This window comes from Danio rerio, chromosome 3 (assembly GCF_049306965.1).
Source record: "Danio rerio strain Tuebingen ecotype United States chromosome 3, GRCz12tu, whole genome shotgun sequence".
Lineage (NCBI taxonomy): Eukaryota > Metazoa > Chordata > Actinopteri > Cypriniformes > Danionidae > Danio > Danio rerio.
The window spans coordinates 5,069,372-5,082,301 of NC_133178.1; the positions used below are offsets into that span (position 1 = coordinate 5,069,372).

At 38.8% G+C, this 12,930-nt stretch overlaps 1 protein-coding gene across 5 annotated transcripts in view; it reads right to left on the reverse strand.

The window, feature by feature from the left end:
- The window catches only part of LOC100333752 (uncharacterized), a 36,679-nt gene that overhangs the window by 10,196 nt on the left and 13,553 nt on the right, over positions 1 to 12,930 (reverse strand). For 3 of the 5 annotated variants that reach the window (XM_073944027.1, XM_073944026.1, XM_002667304.8), the window contains exons 4-10: positions 11,598 to 11,705; positions 11,170 to 11,250; positions 10,875 to 10,961; positions 8,162 to 8,236; positions 4,871 to 4,981; positions 2,682 to 2,807; positions 1,615 to 1,704 (exon numbers count right to left, since the gene is read on the reverse strand). In XM_073944027.1, the coding sequence (XP_073800128.1) occupies positions 1,615 to 1,704; positions 2,682 to 2,807; positions 4,871 to 4,981; positions 8,162 to 8,236; positions 10,875 to 10,961; positions 11,170 to 11,250; positions 11,598 to 11,705 (678 nt within the window). Of the gene's footprint in view, positions 1 to 427; positions 635 to 780; positions 1,705 to 2,681; positions 2,808 to 4,870; positions 4,982 to 8,161; positions 8,237 to 10,874; positions 10,962 to 11,169; positions 11,251 to 11,597; positions 11,706 to 12,930 lie in introns of those variants that run through there. The other 2 variants (XR_012400755.1, XM_073944028.1) reach the window with 2 other exon arrangements.

Sequence of the window (12,930 nt, forward strand, 5' to 3'; positions counted from 1 at the left end):
AGTAGATAGCTCCCATTACATTGGGAAAACAGGCGACCGCTGCAAATTGTGCTTTAATGTTTGGCTGGTCAACTGTATGGTATGGAAACCTTATATACCTGCTATATGAACCCGTCTCATACAGCTGCCATTGTAAGGCTCAAAAGACACGTTTTAGAGAGCAATTTAACACAACTGCCTCTAGGAGTCGCCAATGGAAATAAAACAGACACGCACAAAAAATGTGCGTACGCCAGCCATAAAGCTGCCGTGGAGCTGCGCACATTCCCATGTTCAGTTCATCGTTAGTAAATCCAAACGTGAGCCATTCTGAGCGTGAAACCTGACGTACGCAAAGTTTTTGTGCGTACGCAGCGTTGATACATGAGGCCCCTGGTGTGACCAAAGTCTCTGTAAGAATTAGTCTTTGTTGTGACAGAATGCGTACCTGTGGGTGCCTTTGATGTACCGCTTGATGCTTCTTACGTCCTTGTCGCAGCACCAGTGGCCACAAAATTAGGCACCGAAATGCATATGCTGTTTTAGTGATTCTGCTTGTGAGAGACTGTTCTCACTATCAGCTCACATCATTCAAAAGAAAAGATCCACATTGTCCCCCGATAATGTCAACAGACTGGACTGTCTTAGCAACTGGCTGAAGGAAAAGGAGGTCTAAGCAAAACTGTTTCTGCTTTATAATTAATGTTCTCAACTCACAGCAATACAACTTTACAATGAGTGCAATTGTTTGTATTCAATACTTTATTGTTATTATAATTTTCCATAACTACAATGCCTGTATTTTGGCTTTTTTTTTTTTTTTTTTGCAGTCCACTTAGAATCCAACTTAGAAATAGTTTTTTTTCTTTATTGGCAATAATTGTTTTAAAGATCAAATGGCATTAACATGCCTGTGTTTTTATTTCTGTAATAAAAATGAATGTTAAGCAAGGATGGTTTATAGTGGGTATGTTGTTTACATGAAGAAATCTGTGTTAAAAGTTAAACTAAAATTCTAATAAACAATTATATTTTAATTGTTTCAAATAGTTTTTGTTAACATTAATTTTATATTCAATAGCCAAAATTACAAGTTTCAGTCTTTTAAATGTGATTAATTGCAAAAAAAAAAAGTGTAATTAATTAGTTTAGTAATTTTTTTAATTGATTGACAGCACTAGTATTATTACATATTTACTATTAGAAGCTGGTTATATTCACATACTGCTGACATAAAACTGTGTTTAAACCCCTAATAAAAGTTATTTTTGCCTAATAGCTCCCCCTTAACTGCTAGAAATTAAGTTTCCTTTCATTATTTAATATTTCTGTAAATAATATTTCTGTTTACTTATTTTTTTTATTTGTTTTTATTTTTATTTTACTCGTTTCTTTTATTCTTGCTTATGTAAAGCACTTTGAATTGCCACTGTGTATGAAATGTGCTATATAAATAAACTTGCCTTGCCTAAAATGTTAATTTCAGCAGAAATAAAATTACATTGATCTGTATCTGTCTGCCTTGAGATTAAAATGGTCTCACCAGACAATTAAATACACAGTAAACAGGACCTGGAGACAAAGTTTTACCATTTTTTCCCCAACATACAGAACCACTCATACTGTGACACTTACTACTTCTCCTGGGTAATAGCACAGTAATACCGGGATAGGCCAAACCCATCCAACTTGAGAGCAGAGGAAAAACTCCAACAGCAAGAAGCACTAAATAAATGAATAAATAAAGGTAGGTAAGTAATAAATAAACAGACAGTTGAATATAATAGCTTTTTTGGTGTTGTTGTTGTTTAAACCTATTGCATTTTTTGTTTACTTCACACTTTACATATTTTTTGATTCTGTTAAACACAAAAATATTATAGAATGTTGGAAACCTCTAACCATTGGCAACCACAGTATTTCTTTTTCCTACTATGGAAGTCAGTAGTTACCAGTTTCCAAAAAGATACTTCAAAATATATGTTTTTAATGTAAGCTCAAGCTGAAGGTTGTTGCTAGAAGGGATACAGCTCTGGATGCAAGATAAGTTATTCATATTATTTATTAAATTACCCATTAATTGTATTTTATTAATATCCACCCCTAAACCCAACCCCTACAGTAAAGTAAAAACAGTAATTACACAGAGTATTATTTGTAATATTCATTAAGTTACCAATTAATTGTATTTGAATAACATCCACCCTAAACCAACCCTTACAGTGATGTAAAAAATAAATATACAGAGTATATTTCATATTATTTATTATAAATTAACTGTTCATTTTATTATATCCTACCCCAACCCTCACAGTAATGTTAAAATTTTTGTTATTATTGTACAGTTACAAAAACAATATGCTATATTGATGTGAGTATTTACAGCTGTATCCCTTCTAGATTTACCCGGGTGTGGAAGAAATCAAGCGTGAGTAAATTGTGACATAATTTTCATAATGACATAATTTCTTTGAGTGAACTGTCCCTTTTAAAGGTGTAGTTACAGGTGTTATACCCTTGGGTGCAAAATGTTAGCTTCATTAAAGTAAGACAGATTGCCATTCATCAAGTGATTCGCAATTTTTCTAAGTGACAGCATTTCATCTTTTAAAGTCGGTTTATCCACTAACAAGGTGAACAAACTCGTCAAAATGAATGCTCATTAAACATTTAATGTAAAATTCCTTTCAAACAAAAGTTACCTTGTTTATCCAAATGGAGACCTCCCATAATAAGCATGCCTAATATTGCCAGCATCCCCTCCAAAACTGCGTGCAGTATTTGTGACTGTGGATCATTATTTCTCCAGGCATTGTCACAGTCCATCACTACAAACAGGAGGATATGTGATAAAACATTTAAAGAGTTCAGATGCAAAAACCTCTAAATGCATCTGTAATTTCCTCTTAAAATGAACATTTTTCTGAGCCTCCTAAGTTTGTTCAGCTTTTTACTTTCAAGGCAATGTGTAACAAAGGTTCTTTGTGTGGGAAGAAGAAGACAGGGTCGGCGTTGAGGTAAGTAACAGACTTTTATTATTTTTATTTTGCTGAAAATGCAAATGACAGCTCCCACTGTGTGGTCGTCGCTTAGCTCTCTCCTCTCCCGACTGTCCCTTTATTGGGTGTTCGACCATGCTTACCTCTCCACACAAAATGAAAACAACGTTTTGTCACTTTAAAAGTAAAATTACTGAGCCTACTCATAGGAGTCTGAGAAAAATGAAAATTTTAGAAGAATAAAATAAAACGGCATTTCGGGGTTTTTGCATCTAAACCCTGCAGAAAAATCCAGCTTAAACCAGCCTAGGCTGGATGGCTGCTTTTAGCTGGTCGACCAGGCTCGTTTTAGAGGGGTTTTGGCCATTTCCAGGCTGGTTTCCAGCCATTTCCAGCCTGGTCTTAGCTGGTCAGGCTGGAAACTGACCAGCTAAATCCAGCTAAAACCAGCTTGACCAGCCTGGTTTAAGCTGGACATAGCTGGTTTTGGCTGGGCTCCCAGCCTGGCTAGGCTGGTCAAGCTGGTTTTAGCTGGTCATCTCTCAGCCTGACCAGCTAAGACCAGGCTGGAAATGGCTGGAAACCAGCCTGGAAATGGCCAAAACCCCGCTAAAACCAGCCTGGTCGACCAGCTAAAACCAGCCAACCAGCCTAGGCTGGTTTAAGCTGTTTTTTTCAGCAGGGAACGCATCATTTGTTGCCAGAGTTGAACCCAGGACATTGCTACATGCACTGATGTAATTTTTAAACAAATATAACAATGCTAATGTTTACATTAGCTAAAAAGTTTGCTATTGTCACTTAAAAGCTAATTTAAGAATGATTTATACTTCTGCATCAAGCGCACGCATATGCTATGGCGCAGACTACACGTTAAAGCATAGCCCTACACCGTGGCCGTCGGCGTTGCTGACGTGCACCTCTCAAAAAATGTAACTACACGTCGCAATGACACATAGTGCTAGTTCTGTGATTGATCGGCTTGGTAGCATTGACGAGTCTGGGCAGGACCGAGAGACGCACGAGCCCGATGGAGTGATTGTTTACAAGTGTGGAGTCCCGTGAAGGAGCTCCAGATGGAAAGTTTTGTTTTGTGTTTTGCTCATCGTTAAAGTTGTTGCACGTCCGCCGGTTCCTGCCTTAAAATGAGCGAGTTTGAGCCACTTGTACATCCCGGAAGTGTTCAGAAAAAACAAAACACCAGCGAATAAACTTGACACAGAAATATAAAAAACCTCACTGCCAACTAGCGTTTGGGAAGTGTTAATGCAGACCAACTGAGACAGCGCACAGAAGTATAAATGCACGTTGCATGCGCCGTAGGTCACGCCGATCACTTGACACAGAAGTATAAACCAGGCTTTATAGTTTGCTACGGCACAGCCTGTGTCGACGCATAGCCCCTCTGATGTGCCCGCTGATGTGCACCTCTCAAAAAATGTACGCGCAGCATAAGCTCTAAGATTGGTCGACTTAGTTGCACTGACGAGTGTGGGCGGAGGTGAGAGCTGGGTGGGCGTGATGCAGTGGGTGTTTACAAGTGTCGAGTCCCGTAAAAGGAGCTCCGAATGGAGACTGCTGTTTCGTGTTTACCTTATGATTAAAGTTGTTGCACGTCCGTCGTTTCCTGCCTCAAAATTAGCAAATTTGAGCCACTTGTACATTAAGGAAGCGTTTTAAAAAAAACAAAACACCAGCGAAAAACTCAACACAGAGGAACACAAACACCTACTGCCAGCTAGCGTTTCGGAAGTGTATTGCAGAGCAACAGAAACCGCGCAGAAGTATAAATGCATGGCTATGGGCAAGGCTTGCGCCGTGGGTCACGCCGATCACTTGACGCAGAAGTATAAACCAGGCTTAAAACAAAAGACTTAAAGAGGGATACTTACTACACCATAACAGAAACACCAGAAGCAGTAAGGCAAATGAAAGTCCTACTGAGACTACGATGAAAACTGTAGATTGCCAACTTTGATCCAGAGCATATTTAAAAAACAGAACTAGGAAAAGAAAGAAGACATTAACCTTTAGTGCACAGATTTAAACTTGGTCTCATCTTAAAGATGACATATGTCAGATTGTGCAAACAGTTCAACAGGTTAAATGAAACACAGAAGTTATGTGCCTTTGTGTGTATGAAAATAATAAAACAATGAATGTATTTGTCAACAGAATCCATGAGATGTGCAGTTTACAAAACATGTTTTAGCCTAAAATTGACCAAAAAAAAAAAAAGATTTTGTTTGGTCGCAGTACCAAACATGACCACCAGGACATTCAGTTTCTATAGACCAATTACCATGTTTGTAAACATTCAGGATGCGCGCACAGGAAGGTGGCAGAAAGAAACCGGGAGCGCCAGCATTTACAGCGAGGGAATGACATCCGATGCGGTGCAGAGTTTATTGTTGTCTTAGAATAAAGATATATTGATTACATATTATATCCTTTATTTACATAATGCTTCCAGCATATTATAACAGCTCGTCGTCCTGTGATAAACACAGTGATTCGGCAAAATTAACGTTAAAGTGAGCGGCGTTCATCTGACAGGTCCATTTGCGATAGCACCCTGCCAATGAATATTGGATAAGATGACATGACCATGCATCCACCAAATGTACAATCACATTGAAGCTCCAAGTGATTTTACAAGAGAGAAGTTAAAGGCTTACAAGTCTTTGGATGCCAACAGTGTTGTTCTGTGTGGTCATGAGCAAGAAATAATGCTCCATGATTACTAGATTCAACACTATGTAGAGCTAAAAACCCAGATTCTGCCTAGCCAACGACAATGAAAGAAGACAGAGCTGTACAAGGCCTGGGTAATTATCAACAAGCAAAACGACTGCATTCTGACAGCAAACTGCACCTGAACCTACAGCAGGGTATGTAAACCTACACAGAGGTAAAGTTGGTTTTATATTCGCACATTCAGACTTTCTCTTTAATAATATCATTTCACAAAAGTATTATTTGCAAACTCTAAATAGCGAAATCATTTTAGCAGCCAACGACTATCAAAGCAGAACATTCACAGTCAAATAAACAGCGTTAATGTTGTTTTTAAGTCACACTTGCAGCTTATTTCAGAGCGAATATGCAAAGTGCCGTGGTAAACAATATAGGGAGAGTGTCACAAGTTGTCTCTGAATGAATGTGTGAATTTGAAACCAACTTTACCTTAATAACTTACACTTTCATGTTTCATTCTTAGCATTCAGTGTCTGCAGTTTAATTCACCATATATAACTGTTCTCGCTGAAATCATTTCTGCAATCAAAAATGAGTGATGTGTATGATTCAGCATAACGTGTACTTACCTGATATGACATGAGCACTGCAGAGTCCAGCATTTCTAAATAAGTCGTCACTTCATTCAGCTCCCTTTTAGCTAAAGACGTCTGCGGTTGGCATTAAAGCAGTGTGGTGTACGGTAAAAGTTGAGTTTTCTATTTTTGGACTTTTCAATTTGGCATCCTACCGCACAACACGACATCTTTACTATTGCAGCCTGTCTTTTTTTGCAACCGGGGACCCGCGTGACATCATGTGTGATGTAGGTTGGTAATTGCTCTATTGGTGAACATATTGAGGACGCCCCGTGTGTTTTAAAGAATTTTAACCATATTTGTTCATACTTTTGTCAATGTTTGTATAGTAGACGTGAAGTTCTGTTTTGTATTTGATTTCAACTTTCTTTTGTCTCTAACTGTGCGTTCACTCTGAAGGTGGCAAGAGTGGCAAAGTTTGCTTTGGCCACTCTGGCGACAACGCTGTCTGAGGCTGGATGGGTAATTTGGTTCTGTAGAGGAAACGGCCCAATCTGGCAACACTGACTGCTTGCCGCTGAACCGCGTCACAGCTCATGTCACCACCACCAGCACATCTAAACAAAATTTTACATTTGAATTGCTGTAGCAAAGTAATGCTTTACAACTCCGATGTGCATACTTGTTGCAAATTAGAAAAAAAGCTGTTGCTAAGTAATATCCATCAATCACCAGACCTGGAAACCAGATATTTTAAGCTTTCAAATTATATATAGTTGATATATATAAAATGATATATACACTCACTGGCCATTTTATTAGGTACACCTGTCCAAATGCACGTTTCTAATCGGTCAATCACATGGCAGCAACTGCATTTAGGCATATAGACATGGTCAAGACGATCTGCTGCAGTTCAAACCGACCATCAGAATGGGGAAGAAAGGGGATTTAATTGACTTTGAACGTGGCATGGTTGATGGTGCCAGACGGGTGTAGTAGTTACCAGCCTTTTCATTTAATTAACAGACTGGTGAACATGACAAAGAGTTCACTGTATTCAAATTTCCTCCACAGTCACCAGAACTCAATCCAATAGAGCACCTTTGGGATGTGGTGGAACAGGAGATTCGCATCATGGATGTGCTATCATGCCAATATGGGGCAAAATCTCTGAGGAATATATCCAGTAGCTTGTTAAATCTATAACACGAAGGATTAAGGCAGTTCTGAAGGCAAAAGGGGGTCCGACCCAGTACTAGTAAGTTGTACCTAATAAAGTGGCCAGTGAGTCTACATGATATATAAAATATATATTCAGAAATCTTGGACCTTTCCAACAATATACAGTTTGTCATGATTGGATTAGGATTTATATATATTTACTTTATTAAAATTTTTGCCATATAAATTCTACAATTTTGTAGTCTATAGTTTGTGTATTTTATAATAACGATAATAATGGTCATGATGTAAAAAACTAGTGTTCTTCAGAGAAAGTCACTTCCTGTGTCCCCACCACTTCTTCAAAATACTGTATAATCGGTGAGACTTTAATAATACGATCATGAACATGAGTGTTTTTGCACTCCCATAATGTACATCTGATGATACTTGTCTTTATTTACTTTGTTGAATTTGTTACTTTAATGTGTTATAATAAAAAAGAGACAAGTATTTAACTATATGTAAAGAAGTAGTAGCATTTACACAGTCTAAGGGCTGGGACGCACCAAGCTGATGCCAAACAACAAGTGCTGATGAAAATCAACTATGTGGTCGCCTTGTGTCTGCTCCCATGTGGACCAAATAACTGCACGTGAACACACCAAACAGACACCAGCCGACTAACCCGAGAGTGTAACAGTAAAGCAGCACTGAATGTGCTGGTGAAATATAGGTTCTTACCTTGATAAATCACACCAGTAATTACAATGTATTCCAAAAAACTCCAAAACCCGTAATTCATCCACTGACTGATGACTGTAAAAGATCAAATTTGCAAAGTCAATAATACAAAATAACAATTCAACACTAAGCAAAATCTAAACAAAAAAAAGAAAGAAAAAAAAAGTTTTTGTGTCAGACTGATCCTGAAAACTTGCTGTCAGCCAATCAGCTAACAACTATAATTAGGATGTTAAAAGGGGTAGAGTCTTGTCAGGTTATGGTGCATTCAAATATAAACACTGTTTGACAAAATTTACCTAGAGCACCTATTAATGAACCATTAATACACAAATTGAAAATACAACCCCAAATCAGAAAAAGTTGGGACAGTATGGAAAAAGCAAATAAAAAAAAACAAAAAAATGGTGATTACTAAATTTAATTTGACTTCATTGCAGACAATACAACAAACATTATTTAATGTGTTCCTCATCTTTTTTTTTTATAGTTTTTTCCCCCAAAATAATCACAAATTCCAGTTTTGGTTCTTACAACACATTTCAAAACAAGTTGTGTCAGTAAAGCATTTACCACTTTGTAATGGCTTTTCACAGCCCTTAAAACACGTTTAGGAACTGAAGACATTAAGTGATGAAGTGTTTCAGGTGTTATTTTTTCCCATTCTTCCTGAAAACAAGTCTTAAGGTGGGCAACAGTTCGGGGTCTTCATTGACACATTCAAAATGCGCCACACATTCTCTATTGGAGACAAATCAGGACTGTAGGCAGACCAGTCAAGTACTTGTATCCTCTTCCTCCACAGTCAAGACTGTATAATGTGTGCAGAATGTGGTTTTGCATTGTTTTGTTGAAATATGCAAGGGCGTCCCTGGAAAAGAAGGCAGCATCTTGTGCTCCAAAATCTCTGAGTACTTTTCAGCCTTAATGGTGCATCACAGAAGTGCAAGTTACAATTGGCAAGGGCACTGACACAAACCCATACCATGACAGATCCTGGCTTTTGGACTTGTTGCTGGTAACAGTCTGGATGATCCTTTTCTCTTTTGGTCCGGAACCAACAACGTCTATTTCTCCCCCCCAAACACCTGAAATACTGATTCATCTGACCACAGTACACATTTCCACTATGTGATGGTCCATCCCAGATGCCTTTGAGCCCAGAGAAGTCGATAACGCTTCTGAACACTGTTAACATAAGGCTTCCTTTCAGCACTGTACAGTTTTAACTGGCATTTGTGGATGTACAGTAGATGAGAGTTCAATGTGAACATTACCGCTGCACGATCTACCGCCGCCGCTTTAAAGGAAAAAGAACATGTTTTTTAGGTATGACCGCAGTTTGCGACTGTGTCGCCAGGGGGCACAAAGGGATGGGATGTGAACAATTAAACAAGGCATCATAGATCATTCATTAATCATTAAAAAGACAACTAGGCTACATTATTTAAAGGAATAAAGAATAACAAATAACCTTTGGGGTGAAGTGCTTAAGTCCGCTATATGCTTCAGCACAAAAACACCAGTAGCCGGATTGAAACACACCATTTACCCACATCACATAAATAGTTAACTATTTGCAAGTATGTATTGTGGTACTTGGCAAAGGTTTGCCACAGTAGTCCTGATCCCATGTGGTGATTTGCCCATAGATGAATGAGGATTCTTGATGCAGCGCCGCCTGAGGGATCAGGGATCACAGTTGTTCAGCTCAGGCTTACACCCTTGTCCTTTACACACTGAAATTCCTCCAGATTCCTTGAATCTTTTAATGATGTTCTGCACTGTTGAAGGTGAAATATCCAAATGTCTTCCTTTGTTTCTTTAAGAAACTTGTTTTTAAACATGTCAATCATTTTCTCATGTGTTTGTTGTCAAACTGGCGATCCTCAGCCCTTCTTTGCTCCTAATGGACTGGGGATGCATCCGAAACCGCATACTCCCATACTATACAGTACGCTAAAATCAGTATGCAAGCCGAGTAGTATGTCCGAATTCATAGAATTCGAAAATCAGTATGCGAGAAGTACCTGGATGACTTACTACTTCCAGCGAGATTCTAGAGTGCGCATCCCATGCATGCTGCACTATCCCATGATGCCCCGCGAGAGAATTCATGAATGCGAGTAAAGCGACACAATTGACGCAGGCGGATGTAGTACGTCCGAATTCCATTCATACTTTTCACATTCATACTGTATAGAGCGTACTTTTCTAACGGCCGAGTAGTACGGTTAAATTCAAATGCAGTACCTACTGAGTAGTAGGCGGTTTCGGACGCAGCCTGGACCTATCCTGGATGCAGCTTTTCTTCCAAATCATAATTACAATCACCTGTTGACATCACCTGCTTCACATCACATTATTATTTAACCAGTTTACCTGATTGCTAGCCATAAACTGCTCCTGTCACCTCTGTTTTTGAATGTGTTGCAGGTCTGAATGACAGGAGAGGATGTATATTTACAAATGAGCAGAAGTTGACCAGACAAAACATGAAATATTCTGTGTTTGTATTGTCTGCATTAAAATACAAGTCAAAATAAATTTGGAAATCACTACTTTCTTTTTGTATTTGCGTTGTCGATACTGTCCCAACTGTTTCTGATTTGGAGTTGTGCATATAAAGTCAAAAATATTTGTACGCCTGACTAAACTACAGATAGTCAACATATGTCAGAGGGAAGCAATACTAGACACTAATTTAAAATACCTTGGGATCCATATGGTCCGGCTCTAAACAGCATGTTAGGTCTCAGTAAAAACAGAGCAGAACAAGCAACAGTCTCATGCTCCAAACCTGAAACAAAAAACAGATTTCAACACTACAGCGAAGCCTCAATTCAGAGCCTCAACTTCTCTGTAAGAAACACTGAGGTGATGACAGAAGTCGTGTTTTCATCACCCTTAAAATTAAAAATACGTCTAATTTAAACATCTATTTATTGAACTTGGGGGGTTTTTTTATTAAAAAAAATTAGTAAATTAAAACAAGACTGCATCCTCACCCTCAGACAGACCCCAGAGAATGACAGCAGTAAACATCATGATGTTTGGAAGAAAGATGAGGCACATCTGAAGACACTTGGCTACAGGAAAAAGACAAAATATCAGTTTCTTACTTAAAAAAAAATCATATCTACAAACTGTAAACACTATATTTTTTAACTGTATGTGTTTTAAATTGTAAATTTCATTTCCTTTTTAAATGCACAGTCGTCTGTTTTGGTTGACAATTTAAATTAAGACTCTAAACACTTCATGTTTTCTCGAAAACAGAGGTCAGATCTATTACAGTTATTTACCACACATGTAAATGCTGTTAATAATTTACCAGGTTTTGACTGTAGATTGTACAGTTTTTACCATTACAATCATGGTCATTTTTGCAGTGGATATATGCAATAATAAATAAACATTATCCTCCAGTGATTACCTGTGCAGTTAGATTGTGATCTGCAATAGATGAGAAAGTAGAGCAGCAGAGCAGATCCAGACGCAGCGACACACAGAAACAAGATCAGTGTGTGAAATTCAGACAAACCTGAGAAACAAATTTGTACATACATTAACTATGTTTCCGTCCACCTATAGGATAAACTTTTTATTCGATAAGAAAAGATGCGCATAAACTACGATGGAAACACTTTCACTGGACAAACTCCAGCATGCGCATTACAAAATGTCATGTGATTTTGTTTTGACAGCCATGTCACCCTGCAGCCCAAGACCGGTTACTCACTGAAGCTAAGCAGGGCTGAGCCTGGTCAGTACCTGGATGGGAGACCACTAGGGAACACTAGGTTGCTGTTGGAAGTGGTGTTAGTGAGGCCAGCAGGGGGCGCTCAACCTGTGGTCTGTGTGAGTCCTAATGCCCCAGTAAAAGTGAAGGGGACACTACACTGTCAGTGGGCGCCGTCTTTCGGATGAGACGTTAAACCGAGGTCCTGACTCTCTGTGGTCATTAAAAAAATCCCATGGCACTTCTCGTGAAAGAGCAGGGGTGTATCCCCGGTGTCCTGGCCAAAGTCCCTCTATCGTCCCTTATGATCATGGCCTCCCAATCATCCCCTTCCACCGAATTGGCTCTATCACTGTCCCTCTACTCCACCAATAGATGGTGTGTGGTGAGCGCACTGGCGCCGTTGACCTGTGGCAGCCGTCGCATCATCCAAGTGGATGCTGCACACTGGTGGTGGTGTGGAGAGACCCCCCTCATGATTGTGAAGCGCTTTGGGTGTATGGCCATACACAATAAATGTGCTATATAAATACACATTACATTACATAAGAGAGCATATAATGAAAATGTGTGTGAATGGACAAACCATCAGGCTGAGCACACTGTTAAACAACTGAAATGTTGTATTGGTCATTCTAAAACACCTTACCGTTTAAGTATTAATGTTATTATATTATTAATGACCTCCAGAATCAAGAGCGTCTGTGCTCCGCGTCTCACGCCTTCAAATGCCACCACGCGTTCACTGTGTGTCAGGATTGCCTTCTGAGACACAAGTCATTTATTAGATGAAAAAAAGATTGACGCAGCTTCTCCTACTGCAGCAAATTCAGTTTTTACTGTTGATAATTGGCGCCAGTTAATCAGGAAGTGACTTTTTGTTCACTTTGATACGTTTGATGGAAACAGTGCTTTATTCGCACGTCTTTTATGCGATAATCCAGTTTTGCGCATAAAGTTCATTCGCATTTTTTAGCTATTGTCTAAATCAGCAAAACATAAAATATTTAAGGTCTCTGCACACTGA